The sequence below is a fragment of the Oryctolagus cuniculus genome, chromosome 5, assembly GCF_051225735.1.
Source record: "Oryctolagus cuniculus isolate XC-2025 breed Fujian yellow rabbit chromosome 5, ASM5122573v1, whole genome shotgun sequence".
Lineage (NCBI taxonomy): Eukaryota > Metazoa > Chordata > Mammalia > Lagomorpha > Leporidae > Oryctolagus > Oryctolagus cuniculus.
The window spans coordinates 51250841-51267615 of record NC_142871.1 but is presented as its reverse complement, the minus strand read 5'-3'; the positions used below and the strand labels follow the sequence as shown (position 1 = coordinate 51267615).

The following is a 16775-nucleotide window of genomic DNA, read 5'->3' as shown; positions in this document are numbered from 1 at the left end:
AAGTCCACAATGCACATGGTGAAGTTGGGGAGAAAGTAGAACCCAGTCTAAGCAAGCTTTAGCACAAAATCCTTTTCACTTTAATGCTTGCTGTGTGTCTCTCAAAGTGGGATATGTATGGCAATATGCCTAAGAAATCTCAGAGAATACACATGGTCATCTTCTGAAACTTAAATTGTATTTGAATATTTGGGGAAAATCCACTGTTATTATTATTATTATTATTTTGATTTATTTATTTTCATTTTTGCTTGAAAGGCAAGAGACAGAGGTCTTCAATCTGCAGGTCTGAGTCTGGCTGGGAGAACTGACAGGGGGCTGGGTGCTCGTGACTGTGGGAGCCTTGTGTGCTGGGACTGTGAAAACATTGTGGCTGTGTGGGAGGGCACAGCATGTGGCTGGGTCTTGGGTAGTCACTGTGCACAGCTCCACACTCTCAGGGTTTGCTGATTCCCTGGTGAGGGTTTTTGTTGCAGGATCTGTGCTCACACTGAGGACTGCACGGATCCTTTGTGTGGTTCTTGTGGCAGTACAAACGAATATACCCACTGGGGCTAGCACCTAGGCACTGGTCTCTTGGAAGAGAGGAGGTGAGCATAAAACTACGCCAAAAGAGCAGATTAAACCTCCCCTTTGATTAAAAAGATTTACCATGCCCAAGCTGGACATCACCTTGGACACTCCCCTCAACCTGAAGCACTGGAAAGGGCTCCCTTGCCACACCCAGCACATGTCTAGGGTATTCCCTGAAAGAGCGGACACTCCACTAATCCAGAGAGGCATAGTTCAAAGATAAAATCCACCAAAAGAGGAAAAAAAAACACCAACGAGAATCTCCTCAAATGCCTAAAAATAAACATAGCAATTCAAGAATAAGGAAGACAACATGATACCTTCAAAGGAACAAAACACTTCAATACTAGAATGTGAAAATGAAGAGATTGAAGAAAAGCCAGAAACAGAATTCAAAAAATTTATCAAGGGATTACTTAGAAGTAATCAAAAGTAAATATATGAATTAAAGAAATCCATACATGACATGAATGAACATTTTTCCCATGAGGTTGAGATTTAAAAGAGAAATTGAAATTTTGGAAATGAAGAACTCAATTGATTAAAAAATGCAATGGAAAGTCTTAACAACAGACTCAGTGAGGCAGAGTAAAGAATACAGAAGTTAGGTGAAAAATCTCTGGAAATTTTACAGTGACACCGAAATAAAAAAAAAAAAAGAAAAGAAATTAGAAAACCAAAAAACAGTGTTGGATATTTATGAGATACTATTAAATGACCCAAAATATGGGTCTTAGAACTTCTTGAAGGCAGAGACAGACATAATAGATTAGAAGGCCTGTTTAGTGAAATAATTACAGAAAACTCCCTCAAATTGGAGAAAGAAAGGGATATCCAAGTACATGAAGCAAACAGAACTCCTAACAGACATGAACAGAAAAGACCTTCCCCATAACACAATGTAGTCAAACTTTCCACAGTAAAACATAAATAAAAGACTCTAAAATGGACATCAACAGGTCGGCACATGCTTGCCTGGACTTACCCCTAATGGTAGAGCTAGAAATGTGCCAGGGGATTCCAAATCAATCCCATCAAGGTGGCATGTACCAATGCCATTTTACTAGTCAAAGTGATCAGTTTAAGTTCATAATTGATCAAAAAGATAAGATTAAGTATCAAAGGGATCATATAAACAAGACTTGTGACTGCTAATAATAACTGATAGAATTAAAAAGGAAAGAATGATCCAACATGGACAGCAGGATACACAGCAGACTCATAGAATGGGCAGATGTTCTAAACAGCACTTTGGCCTCAGAATCAGCCCTTAAGGCATTTGGATCTGGCTGAAAAGCCCATGAGTTTCTCAGGCATGGAAAGCCAAGACACTGTGGCAAAACAAACAAACAAACAAACAAACAAAAAAACACCTAAATGAGAGATCTCTGTGAGTAAGATCCCAGTGGAAAGAACAGGCCATCAAAGGAGGTACCTTTCTCTGAAGGGAAGAGAGAACTTCCACTTTGATTATGGCCTTGTCTAAATAAGGTCAGAGTTTGTGAACTCAAGAGGCTTCCATAGCCTTGGCAGCTCATGACAAGAGCCTCGGGTGATTACTGACATCATAAATAAGAGTGTCAATTGTTAAACAACAGGAGTCACTGTGCACTTACTCCCCATGTAGGATCTCTTTCCTTAATTTATTGTTCTATGCAAATTAACGGTAAAACTACTACTCAAACAGTGCTTTATACTTTGTGTATCTGTGTGGGTGCCATCCCATATGGGCTCCAGTTCAAGACCCGGCTGCTCCACTTCCAATTCAGCTCTCTGCTATGGCCTGAAAGCAGTAGATGACCCAAGTCCTTGGGCCCCTACACTTATGTGGGAGACCCGGAAGAAGCTCCTGGCTCTTAGCTTTGGGTCAGCCCAGCTCCAGTTGTCGTGGTCATTTGGGGAGTAAACCAGTGGATAGAAGACCTCCCTCTCTCTCTCTCTCTCTCCCTCCCCGCCCCCCCCATCCTTCTCTGTGTAACTCTTTCAAATAAATAAATAAATCTTTTAAAAAAATTTAAAAAGAATGGTTGAGAGACCAAAAAAGAGGAAAGAAATGTAGAAAATATTTGAGATGAGGAACTAATTGAAAGGATATAGCACTGAATGGAAACAATGACGACTCTCATTTTCCTGGTTTTGACAACTGAATAACCAGTGATACCATTAATTAAAGGAGATGGTTTGGGAACAGAAACACATTTAGGGCTATGGGGATAAAATGAGCCCTCAGTGAAAAATACTGAGTGTAAGTTAGAATATATAACTGTTCAACATGCAGACAGATATTCAAGTCTAATGTACAAGAAAAGAGATTCTGGGGTTGGCGCAGTGGCACACTAGGTTAATCCTCTGCCTGCAGTGCCAGCATCCCATATGGGCGCCGGGTTCTAGCTCCGGATGCTCCTCTTCCAGTCCAGCTCTCTGCTGTGGCCTGGGAAGGCAGTGGAGGATGGCCCAAGTGCTTGGGCACCTGCACCCGCATGGGAGACCAGGAAAGAAGCTTCTGGCTCCTGGCTTCGAATCGGCATAGCTCCGGCAGTGGTGGCCATTTGGGGGGTGAACCAACGGAAGGCAGACCTTTCTCCCTGTCTCTCTCTCTCTCTCTCTCTCTCACTGTCTGTAACTCTACTTGTCAAATAAATAAATATAAATCTTAGCCGGCGCCATAGCTCAATGGGCTAATCCTCCGCCTGTGGCGCCGGCACCCTGGGTTCTAGTCCTGGTCAGGGCGACGGATTCTGTTCTGGTTGCTCCTCTTCCAGTCCAGCTCTCTGCTGTGGCCTGGGAGTGCAGTGGAGGATGGCCCAAGTGCTTGGGCCCTGCACCTGCATGAGAGACCAGGAGGGGCACCTGGCTCCTGGCTTCCGATCAGTGTGGTGCGCCAGCCGCAGTGGCCATTGTGGGGTGAACCAATGGAAAAGGAAGACTTTTCTCTCTGTCTCTCTCTCTCTCACTGTCCACTCTGCCTGTCAAAAAAAAAATCTTTAAAAAAAGAAAAGAGGTTTCGTCTAGAAACAATATTTGGAGTCACTTATGTATAAAGCTGTTGAAACAATGAATGTGCATCCAATTAACCAAGTATAGGCTTAAGACATAAAAAAAAAAAAAAAAAAAAAAAACAGAGCAGAAAGCTGGTGACTGAATTCTGGGAAATAGAACTATTGAATAGATATCTATGTAATAGCCATATTTAATAGGTAGAAATGGGACTGGTAATGAAATTAAAGGGCAGAGGTCAGCAAAGCAGGAGTACAGTGAGAACAGCATACTCTCATGGAAAGCAACTGGAAAAAAGATCCAAGAAGTAGATGGTCAAAGGGGTCAAATATTATGTACAGGGCAAATAAGAAAGCTGGTAAGTGAGAATACTCTGAGTATGCAAGTTCAATGTTCTGATGACTGATGCAGACAAAAGGGTCCTCTTGCCAAAGGACTCCTAACATAGATGAAAAACTCTTCTTCTCTCTGTAACTTTGACATTCAAAACAAAGAAATACATTTTTAAGATATATATCCAAGTAGGCTTTATTAAAAAAATAAAGAAATACCCAATTGTGACTTTTCTCATTAAAACAAAATTCTGAAGTTGAAAAACCAGTATGACCATATAATCTGAAGACGTGGTCTTTAGGTCTTACAAGAACTGATATCCAAGTCTACCAAATGTCCTGACTCTGTGTATTCCCACAGGGACAGATGGACACATATGTGGGTGTTACTTACACAGCCAGAAAACACAGAAAGCAGAGGAGACTTTGTATTTTACCCACTCTACTCCACCTCCCGCCCCACATCTGCCATCTTCAATCAAATATGCAGCACACTTAGCTATTCATCTCAATGTTTCAAAATTTAATAATAAAAGTGATTTAGATGTTGAATTTTAAAATGGAAGAATGTACCCAAAAAAAAAGAGAGAGAGATAAAACTATAATCCTTCCAAAATACCAAGCATAGCCTTTCCTTCATCCTCTAATTCAAACCGAAGAGTCTGGAGTTCCTGTTCCATTTCTATCCGGAAGCCCTCCATTGACTCTCTGTGCGCATCTTTCAGTGACTGAAGCTCTGCAGAGTGCTTTTGTTGTAAATGATTTTCAAGAGCCTAGAATGGAAGAAACAAATAAATTATGCTTGAATATAAGAAGGAAAATGCGAACAAAAGAGAAAATAATTACTAAAACCCAACTGTTATTTAAGAGATACAAAGTGTTGCAATGGGTGGCTATTTCATGTAGTAGTTAAGACATCACCTGGGATGCCAAAATCCCACATGGCAGAGCCTGAGTTTGAGTCATGGCTCTGCTCCCAATTCCAGTTTCCTATTAATGAACACCCTGGGAGGTAGCAAACAATGGCTCAACTTAGCTGGAATTGCGTTTCCAGCTTCTGGCTTTGACCTGGCCCTTCTGCAAATCTTGCAGGCATCTGGGTAGGGAATCACCAGATAGGAGGTCTCTATCTGTCTCTCTCTAATAAATTTAGTTAATTTAATAAAAAAAAAATGCAAGGTGTTTCAGTACCGTTTCAAAAAAATAAATACAAGATCGTTTCCATTGGAAAACAAATTAGTAGGGTCATTTCAGTAGAATCAATGAATCATCATGAAATCAATTTGACTCAATATATTTTGCTTGAATTGGAAATCTGGACCATTTTCCCAGAGCAGTTTTAAAATAAAAGCTTTTTCTAAAGCTGTTAAATGGTGTGAACTACCTAAAATTACTGAATATTTATTCTGTGTGCACAGACTTAGATTTAGGAAAGAGGAGGAGAGCATTACCATAATAAGGTCACCTTGCAATTAGAAAAAAATGTTATAATCCCAACCTCATCATATTTTGCAGCTATTTTCTGCAGTCATTCTTTGTTCCTGCATTTGTGAAAAGCAGAAGTTCTAAGAGGAGGTAGCAGTCACGCCTCATTTACATGACAGGGATATGTTCTTAGAAACGCATCATCAGGTGATTGATTGCATCATTAGAGAAACATCATAGAGCATACTTAAAAAACAAAGATAGCTTCAAGTCACTGGGGGACAGAAGCTTATGAGATCACCATTTGTTACACAGTCTACCATTGACCAAAACATCATTACTTAGTGCAAGACTGTAAAGGCTTTTGTATGATTAGCTTAAAAAGCCTGGCCAGACCATCAAAGAAAGAGGTACCTTTTTTCTGAAGGGAAGAGAGAACTTCCACTTTGATTATGGCCCTGACTAAATAAGGTCAGAGTTTGTGAACTCAAGAGGCTTCCATAGCCTTGCCAGCTCAGGTGATTACTGACGTCAGAAATAAGAGTGTCAATTGTTAAATCAACAACGGGAGTCACTGTGCACTGCTCCCCATATAGGATCTCTGTCCTTAATGTGTTGTACTATGTGAATTAATGGTAAAACTACTACTCAAACAGTACTTTATACTTTGTGTATCTGCGTGGGTGCAAACTGTTGAAATCTTTACTTAGTATATATCAAGTTGATCTTCTGTATATAAAGATAACTGAAAATGAATCTTAATGAAGAATGGGATGGGAGATGGAGTGGGAGATGAAATGGTTGCGGGTGGGAGGAAGGTTATGGGGGGAAAAGCTGCTATAATCCAAACACTGTACTTTGCAAATTTATACTTATTTTGCAATTAGTATTTGGCTAATTATGTTCATTGTTTTGAAAGTGTTTTATCTCTAAAAATGGCTTCTTTGACTACAGGAAAAATAAAACTTTTGGTTTGAGAATGTTAATATGATAAAATTGCAGGTTTTTGGAAAAAAATGATTAAAGTTCTATAAAATACTAAATGTCCAAAATTAAAGTATACTGATATGAGAACTCACGTGTCATTTCAATTCGTAAGTGGTATCTAATGAACAGATTTTTTTTTTTTATTTGAAAGGTAGAGTTTTAGACAGACAGAGAGAGAGAGAGACAGAGAGAAAGGTCTTCCTTCCATTGGTTCACTCCCCAAATGCTGCTATGGCTGCTGCTGCACCGATCCGGAGCCAGGAACCAGGTGCTTCTTCCTGATCTCCCATGCAGGTGCAGGGGCTCAAGCACTTGAGTGATTCTCCACTGCCCTCCTGGGCTATAGCAGAGAGCTGGACTGGAAGAGGAGCAACTAGGACTAGAACTGGTGCCCATAAGGGATGCCGGCACTGCAGGTGGAGGATTAACCAAAGAGCCATGGTGAAGGCCCCTAATGAACAGATTATTTAGCTAGGTAATCAGCCCTAATTTATAGCCAAAAAAAAACTTTATTAACTTTCTGGACAAGAATACATCTTATTATCTAAGTAGATGGAATGTTTTTAAAAATCTCATAGGCTCCAAGAAAAGTAAAGATTGGGAAATTGAAATGCTAATTATGTTAATTATCAGACTTAATTAATTTTTAAAAAGATTTATTTACTTGAAAGGCAGAACTACAGGGAGGCAGGGGCAGAGAGAGAGAGAGGTCTTCCATCTGTTGGTTCACTTCTCAAATGGCTGCAAAAGCTGGGGCTGTGCCAGGCTGAAGCCAGAAGCCAGGAGCCAGGAGCTTCCTCTGTGTCTCTCACATGGGTACAGAGGTCCAAGGACTTGGACTATCTTCAACTGCTTTTCCATACCATATCAGAACTGGACAGGAACAGGACCAGCTGGGACTCAAACCAGCGCCCATATGGGATACCGGCACTGCAGGTGATGGCTTTACCTGCTATGCCACAGTGCCAAGCCCAGATCTGATCAATTTATGCTCTATACATGTATTGAGACATTGCACTGTACCTCATAAAAATGGACAAGTATTACATGTTAATCAAAAAATATTTTTAAAAATATTTATTTGACAGGTAGAGTTACAGAGAGACAGAGAGAGAGAGGAAAAGTTCTTCTGTCTGCTGGTTAACTCCCCAATGGTTACAACAGCCAGCGTGGGGTCTGATCTGACGCCAGGACCGACACAGAAGCTTCTTCCAGGTTTCCCACGTGGGTGCAGGGGACCCAGCATCTGGGCCACCGTTCACTGCTTTCCCAGGTTATAGCAGAGAGCTGGATTGGAAGAGGAACAGCCGGGACTCAAATGGGAGCACATATGGAATCCTGGCACCAGAGTCAGTGACTTTACCTGTTACACCACAGTGCCAGTCACTTGATGCAATTGTTAACACACCAATTGGGATGCCTGCATTCCATATCAGAGTTATCTGGCTTGAGTCCCTGCTCTGCTACTGTTGATACAGTTTCCTTCTAATGCACACCATGGGAGGCAACAGATGTACTTGGGTCTCTGCCATCCACAAGGGAGACCTGAATCGAGTTCTAGGTTCCTGACTTTGGCCTGGTTTGCTCTGGCTGTTGTGGGCCTTTGGGAAGTGGACTAGTGGATGGAAAATCTCTCACAACAACCATGGCTGGGCCAAGTAAAGGCCAGGACCCAGGAGGTTCATCTGGTTCTCCCATGTGTGTGCAGGGACCCAAGCACTTAGGTCACTTTCCTCTGCTTTTCCTAGGCCATTAGCATAGAGCTGGATTGGAAATGGAGCAGCTGGGGCATGAACCAGTGCCCATACAGGATGCCAGCATCACTGGCAGTAGTTTTACCCACTACTCCACAACACAACACTGGCCCCTAAACTTTCCTCTTAACACTGCTTCTGTTGTATCCCGTAAGTTCTGACATGTTGTGTTGTCATCTTCATTTCTTTCAGGGAATTTTTAAATTTCCCTTTTGATTTCTTCTATGATTCACTGTTCATTCAGGAGCATGTTGTTCAGTCTCCATGTGTTTGTCTTTTCTAGAGTTTTTTAATGTTATTAATTTCCAGCTTCATTACACTGTGATCAGAAAAGATACATGGTATGATTTTAATTTTTTTGAATTTTTTGAGACTTGTTTTATGGCCTATCATATGGTCTATCCTGAAGAATGTTCCATGTACTGATGTAAATACTGTGTACTCTGAGACTGTGAGATGAAATGTTCTGTAGATATCAATTAGATCCATTTGGTTGATAGCATAGATTAACTCTTGGTTGATTTTTTGGCCTAGCTGATCTGTGTCCATTGATGAAAGCAGGGTGTTTATGCCTCCCATTATGATTGTATTGGAGCATATGTCTCCCTTTTGATCCATTAACATTTGTTTGAAATAACTGGATGCTCTAGTATTGTTGCACATACATTTACTATAGTCACATCTTCCTGATAAGTTGACCCCTTAATCATCACAAAAAGACCTTTTTGTCTCTTTTAACAGATTTTGTCTTGAAGTCTATTTTGTCTGATACTGTATTAGCTACTCCTGCTCATTTTTTATGTCCATTTGCATGGGCTATCTTTTTCCAACCTTTCAGTTTCAGTCTGTGTTTATCTTTGTTGGTGAGTTGTGTTTCTTGTAAGCAGTATATACATGGGTCTTGCTTTTAACCCATTTAGGCAGTCTGTATCTTTTAATTGAAGAATTTCGTCCATTTATATTAAAGGTTATTATTGGTAATTGATGACTTGGTCTTGTCATTTTTCCAGGAATATTCCTACTGTTGGTTTTGATTCTCCTTTGTACTATTATTAGGAGTTTTTTTGCCTTCACATTCTTTCATGATGCTGGTTATCTTTTTCTGTTTCTGTATGTAGTAATTCTTAAATATCATTTGTAAGGCTGGAAGAGTGGTGATAAATTCTTTCAACTTTTGTTTGGAAGGTCTTTATTTTACCTTCATTTATAAATGAAAGCTTAGCAGGGCATAGTATTCTGGGCTGACATTTTTTTAAATTATTTAGACTATACCTCTCTGTGTTATCCTTGCCTGTAGGGTTTCTGATGAAAAATCTGATGTAAACTTAATGGGAAATCCTTTAAAGGTAATCGGGCATTTCTCTTGTGCAAATTTTAGGATCTTTTCTTTGTGTTTTACTTCTTCAAAGTTTGAATATAAAGTGCAATAATTCACATCTCCCCTGATCATGTCTATCTGGGGTTCTATTTGCTTCCTGTACTTGTGTGTGCATATATTTGTCCTAAATAGGGACATTTACTGCAATTATTTTACTGAATAAGTTTTCCAGGTCATTCCACTTTTCCACTCCTTCAGGAATGCCTATGACAAGCATATTTTGTGATCTGATTGAATCCTATATATCCTAAACACTGCTTTCATTTTTTTTTCTAATTTCTTCTTCTATTAATAGGACTGAGATATTTCAAAAGCTTTGTCTTCCAGCGTGGATATTCTTTTTTCTACCTCACTGATTCTTTTGTTCAGGCTTTACACTGTATTTTTTATTTAACATATTAAATTCTTCACATCTCATATTTCTGCTTGATTTTTCTTCAATATTTCTATTTTCTGGCAAAATTTCTCATCCATGTCATTCACAGATTTAACTAATGTATTTGTCTCTCTGTGTTTTTGAGTAATCTTACAATCAATCTTTCACATTCCTTTTCAGGCATTTTGTCAATCTCCTCATCATCACAAACTAAAACTGAAAAGTATTCGTGTGTTCTTTTTGTGGAGTCATACTGTCTTTCTCGTTCATATTTATTTTATTTCTATGCTCATTTTTATGTATCTGGATAAATACCTGTTGATAACTCCTCTGAAGTCTTCATTTTTTTAAATAAAAGATTTATTTTTTGAAAGGCAGAGTTAGAGAGAGAAAGAGAGAAAAAGAGAATCTTCTATCCTCTATTTCACTCTCAAAATGGCTACAACAGCCAGAACTGCACCAGACTGAAGCCAGTAGCCAGGAGCTTCATGGCTTCCCCAGTGGGTGGCTGGGCCCAAGGACTTGGCCCATCTTCTGTTGCTTTCCCTGGTACATTAGTAGGGAGCTGGATCAGAAGTGGAGCAGTCAGGACTCGAACCAGTGCCTATATAAGATGTCAGCATCTCAGGCAGCAATGAAGTCTTGATTCTTCTATGCTGGCCACCTCTGAAGTCTTTATTCTTCGAAATGTGCATCTAGCTGTAGTAAGATGTCTTCAAGCGATATCCACAGGTCTCACTGGGCCAGGGAGCTCTAAGTGGCATTTGTCGGGGGGGGGGGGGCACAAAAGTCCAGGGTAACACCCAAATTATGCACGGTAGCTCTCCTCTGTAGTCAGTAGGGGGGAGTGGGTAACTGCCCTAGCTGGCATGATCACTGCCTCCACCCTGCAGGGTGCCAAGTTGAACCTCCCTGTGCCTGTACATCCTAACCTCCATTCACTCAGATGAATTAACTGCAGAATGAACTTTTGCACTTTATGATGTGAACATACAATCTTCTGCAATGTACATGCTCAGCTCAATAATTGCCCAAAGATCCAGCCACATCCTATGCCTTTATCAGTTTCTTTGCTTTTTTTTTTTTTAATTTTTGACAGGCAGAGTGGAGAGTGAGAGAGAGAGAGAGACAGAGAGAAAGGTCTTCCTTTTGCCGTTGGTTCACCTTCCAATGGCCGCCGCGGCTGGTGCACTGTGGCTGGTGCACTGCGGCCGGCGCATCGCGCTGATCCGAAGCCAGGAGCCAGGTGCTTCTTCTGGTCTCCCATGTGGGTGCAGGGCCCAAGCACGTGGGCCATCCTCCACTGCACTCCTGGGCCATAGCAGAGGGCTGGCCTGGAAGAGGGCCAACCAGGACAGAATCCAGCGCCCCAATGGGGACTAGAACCCAGTGTGCCGGCGCCGCAAGGCAGAGGATTAGCCTATTGAGCCGCGGGGCCGGCCAGTTTCTTTGCTTTATCATGCAATCATAGGATTTCCACAGACACAAGCTGCAAGGGATCTACTCTCTGCCCTGCAGGCCTCCCTGTCCAAAGAGAGAGTGCCACCCCATCCCTGAGCCAGGTGACTTGGTGGGTGGAGAGGAGGGAAACAATGTGCCCTCCATTCACAGAGTTAAGAGGGGACTTTGCCCCCCAACCCCACCCCCAGCTTGTCTGCCTAGATTCAAGACCAGTCGGGTCCACAGATTTCTCCCACTAACAAAATCCTGCAGAAGCACGTGCGCCACTGCAGTCTCCACTTGCCTTATTCTGGAAAGACGGTGCTTTCCTCACTGGGTGCTGGGACCCTTGCTCTGGGTAGGTGGCCTTCCACTTAGCTGCTAGCTGAAGGAGTCACTGGTGGTGTTGCACAAGCTGCTGCATGCCTGTACAATCCTAGCTTCTCCATAGAGTCTCTCATCTATTTTTAGACTTTTCACTAAAAACATCCCTCCAACTATCTCCCAGCAACACATAATCTCTCCTGTTTTTCTGGTATTCTCCCGTGATCAAAAGTAGTGCACCTTTTGCTTATTCAGCCATCTTGGAATCTCCCAATTTTTTTGGACTAATATAAAGTTATATTTAATTTCATGTATCCAAAAACTTTTTGAAGTATCCTATATAACAGGCTAGATAATATACTACCCTCATACAGGAATTGACATTATTGATGGGGAACAGAACTAAAATGTTGAGGCAAGTCTCATTTGTCTCATATAGTGTATAACTGGCATGTATGTTTAATCACTATTACTAGCCAAGAGGGGGCGGGTGCCATTTTGGACATACGTAACAACTGTGCCAGCTGTGTCTGTGTGCCCAGAAACCAGCTGAGAAGAGACGCCTGAGTCTGGCAGAGCGAGCTGACAGGGGGCTGGGTACTCGTGATTGTGGGAGCCTTGTGTGCTGGGACTGTAAAAACAATGTGGCTGTGTGGGAGGGTGCAGGGTGTGGCTGGGACTATGGGCAGTCACTAGGGGTGGCTCCAAACACTCAGGGCTCCCTTATTTCCTAGTGGGGGTCATTGCTGCGAGATCCATGCTCACACTAAGGACTGCAGAGTTCCTTTGTGTGGTTCTTGTGGCAGCTGGGATTAATACTGTACCCACTGGGGCTAACACCCAGGCATTGGTCTCCATGGAGGGGAGGGAGTGAGTATGAGACTATAATTGAGCTGAACAAACCTCCCCTCTGACTAAAACAAAAAAAAGGGGGGGAGAATTTACCACGCCCAACTTGGGTGGCACTTTGGATACTCTCCTCACCCTGGAGCACTGAACAGAGCTCCCTGGCCATACCCAGCACATACCTCAGGGTATTCAATGAAAGAACAAACATTCTACTAAGCCATGGAGGCATAGTCCAAAGACAAAAGCCATTACAGGAGGAAAAAAAAAAAAAGTATCTCCACAAATGCCTAAAATTAAACGCAGCAATTCAAGAAAAAGAATAAGGAAGACAAGACAACATATGCCCCCAAAAGAACATAAAAATTCAATACTACAATATGAAGAAGAAAAGATTGAAGAAATTGCAGAAACAGAATTCAAAAAATTGATTGTAGGATTACTTAGAAGTAATCAGAAGCAAATTCACAAACTAAAGAAATCTGTACATGACATGAATGAAAAATTTTCCCATGAAATTGAGATTTTAAAGAAAAGTCAAAATGAAATATTGGAAATGAAGAACTCAAAAGATCAAATAAAAATGTGGTGGAAAGCCTTAACAACAGACTCAGTAGGGCAGAAGAAATAACAACCAATATAGAAGAAAAAATCTCTGGAAATTTTATAGTCAGACCAAAAAAAATTAGAAGAAATCAGAGTTGGAGATCTATGGGATATTATCAAACGACCCAACATATGAATCTTAGGAGTTCCTGAAGGTTTGGAAAGAGAGAATAGATTATAAGGCCTTTTTAGTGAAATAATTACAGAAAACTTCCCCAATTTGGAGAAAGAAAGTGATGTCTAAGTACAGGAAGCACAGAGAACTCCTAATAGACATGACCAGAAAAGATCTTCACCACAACATATTGTAGTCAAACTATCCACTGTAAAACATAAAGAAAAGATTATAAAATGTGCATGAGAGAAACGCCAGATTACTCTCAGATCTCCAATTAGACTCACAGTGGACTTCTCATCAGAAACCCTACAGGCTAGAACAGAATGGTGAGATATACTCCAAATCTTAAGAGAAAAAAAATTGCCAACCCAGAACACTGTACCCTGCAAATCTCTCATTTACAAACTAAGGTGAAAATAAAATCCTTCAATAACAAACAGAAATTGGAAGAATTTGTCCAATTGGGTACAGTGGGAAGAATCACTATGTTCCTAAAGTTATATTTATGAAATGCATGAAGTTTATATTCCTTAAATAAAAGGTTTCTGGGAAAAATAAAATAAATAAATTTGAGCATATGTCACATTAAACTTACTCTTTGTTCCTTTTCCTTTTCTTCTTCCATTGTTTGAAATGCAAGGACATGTGCTTCTTTCAAGGATTTATGTCTTTGCTGATGTTGTTCCTCTAATTCTTCAAGCTCTTGTGTAAGCCGTTGTCGTTCCTGTGTAAACTGAGCCTGCAGTTGCTGCAAAGAAGTCTGGGACTGGGAAAGCTGTATCTCCAGATTCTGCTTCAGCAAGGAAATCTATGCCACAGAATGGTACACAGTGAAGAATAAATACAAGGCATAATTCATAAATTTCCCATCTAAGGGAAAACATTATTTCACGGATACTGACTATAATATTTGGCAAAACTTTCCACTTAAATGTTTTATAAGATATGACTATTTTAAATTCTCTATTCAGTAACTATCCTGGAAATAGTTTTATTGTGTTATTCATACTGTCCAAAGAACACTCTACATTCAGAAATACAAGGAGCACCCATATGATATTACAATAAAAACTCATACTATAAAATAAAACTGAGGGTGGTATAAAAAGTTAAACTGCTTACTTTTGAGGCAGTAAAGGGAAGTAGTTAAGACTGTGGGCTCTGCCACTTACTTGTTAGTGTCACTGTATCACCATGCTATAGTGGGAAGTAAGCCTGTTACTACATACAGTTCACTTAGACCAGTCCCTGAAATGTAGGAAGTGCTCAAAAACGTTAGCTAAGATTATTTGATCATTCAAAAACTCGAAAACTAATCTTAAAAATAGGCGCCGGCACCGCAGCTCACCAGGCTAACCCTCTGCCTTGTGGAGCCAGCACACTGGGTTCTAGTCCCGGTCGGGGCACCGGATTCTGTCCGGGCTGCCCCTCTTCCAGGCCAGCTCTCTGCAGTGGCCAGGGAGTGCAGTAGAGGATGGCCCAAGTACTTGAGCCCTGCACCCCATGGGAGACCAGGAGAAGTACCTGGCTCCTGCCATCGGATCAGCAGTGCACCGGCCATGGCGGCCATTGGAGGGTGAACCAACAGCAAAAGGAAGACCTTTCTCTATGTCTCTCTCTCTTTCTCTCACTGTCCACTCTGCCTGTCAAAAAAAAAAAAAAAAGGCCAGTTCATAATTTATAATCCTTATAATATTTTTTATTAATTTTGACTTAATTCAAAGGAGATTCAAACACTTAAAAACTTTTTTAAAATCACAAACATCTCACAATCCTTTAGTTAGCACTTAAAATAATTTGAGATGCTTTCTTTTACAATGGAAAACAGACCTGTCATTCCTTCTGAAAACAGACATTATCAATCTTAAAATGCCTACATTGTTTCTGTATGTTTTATATACTTAAAAATTTTTTTGTAAGAATAAGCACATAAAATGTATATTACAAACATTCATATATACATTTGATGACATCATTTAATTTTATCTATTTCTATTCTCATATATAGGATAACTATAGCTTGACACTATATAAATCACCCATATCCTAAAATAAGTCAAAAGCTAAGAGAAACTTAAAGAATCAGAAAAAATGTTACAAAATATTTCAATAAGCAACATAAGATACTCTAAGTGCTTACACACAAATGAAACAGTTTCTATGGCCAACAAAGCCAATGAAGAAGAAACCTCAAAGTACAAAAGACTCCCTTTTGGTCTGTGAGAAGCAGACATAGGTTATCTCACATCTCTCACAAAGAAAAGTACTTGGGAAAGAAGGAAAAGTGTGGGGAATCACCAGAAATGTAACACACTAGTTGGAAGACAGGAAATGTTAAAAACAAATGGCTGTCTCCCTGTAAAGCAGCAGGAAACAATCACAGGCTGTAGTGAGCTTGGGGTGGATGATTAGTTACATCAGGATCATTTGTATAATAATCATTATGGAAATAGTCAAGCACATATCTTTATGGAAATATTCAAGCACTGGGGAGAAATGACAGAACTGACATAGACAATCTCTTCAATCTGTTTAAATGTAGTTCTGAAAATGAGACACAATTTGTTGAAAGTTTATGAATTCTACCAATGAATTTCTACACAGGGGTTATTTTACAAGTCTGGAGTCAAGGTAGAAACAAAAACTTCTGGTTTGTGGCAACAGAACTGCCAAACTGCTGTACCAAAATAAACCCTGCAAATTTGAAAATACCATGAGAATATCATGGTTACAGCTAAGGTCACACTTGTGGGATAAGATAAATTAACACGTGACATCTCATCTTTTATCCAAAGAGAATCAGGATGAAATAAATATTAATCACAGCACAGACAGAAAAGGTAAATCATAAAAGGTTATCAGGCAACAAAAAAAGCTGTAGATACTGATGTGTAATTGCTACAGCCATTCTCTTCCCAGATAGCTAGTTCTTGAAATAGAGAAGGTACCTACCCACTATCTTCCCAAGTTCAACCCTAGCCCCAGCCTCAGCATGGGACCGATCGTGGCTTGTTTATTTCTGGTGATAATCTGTTAGGTTATATATGGGAAAGTTGGGAAAAGCAATGTGTTAATGTACAGTTCTGATACATACTCTCAAAGTGACTACTTGCCACTAAGTGGGGACAAAAATCTACTTAGCATTCTGCTCACCACATTATGTACCTGGTACATAACGTTATGTACCTGGTAAAGATCTGCATCTATCCCAAAGAATGTGCATATCTTTCCAATTTGCACAAAAGGCACCACATAGGCTAGCGGTGGCCCTTGATCTTATCCAATGAGTGTGCACTTAGGTTAGTAAGAAGCCAATCAGTTCACAGCAGTGAGCATATCTTTATTTTCTGAAATACCGTTTTTCAAAAGTTCACTGCAGTAGATCTCCCATGTGTTAATTTGACTACAATTTGACAAAAATTTGAACTACTTAAGGATGAAGTTTTTATGAAGAAATATAAAGTTTAAAATGAATTATGTTCAACAGTAAAATAATAGTTATGTATTTAAAACTTAAGTACAGTTTTAAATTTCTCTAGCTTAAAAAAAAACACTTAAATATTTTACATTATAATATACATTACCTTGAAAGAACTCCAAAATAGTATTTTCCAACCTA

The 16775-nt window shown here is 40.1% G+C and overlaps 1 protein-coding gene across 10 annotated transcripts in view; it reads right to left on the bottom strand.

The window, feature by feature from the left end:
* The window catches only part of FAM184A (family with sequence similarity 184 member A), a 115776-nt gene that overhangs the window by 18743 nt on the left and 80258 nt on the right, over positions 1–16775 (bottom strand). For all 10 annotated transcript variants that reach the window (XR_016234517.1, XM_089333712.1, XM_008263437.5 and 7 more), the window contains 2 exons: positions 13752–13964; positions 4522–4675 (listed from right to left, as the gene is read on the bottom strand). Coding sequence is in view for 9 of the 10 variants with exons in the window: in XM_089333712.1 (XP_089189838.1) it covers positions 4522–4675; positions 13752–13964 (367 nt within the window). In the remaining variant the exon portion in view is untranslated. The remainder of the gene's footprint in view (positions 1–4521; positions 4676–13751; positions 13965–16775) is intronic.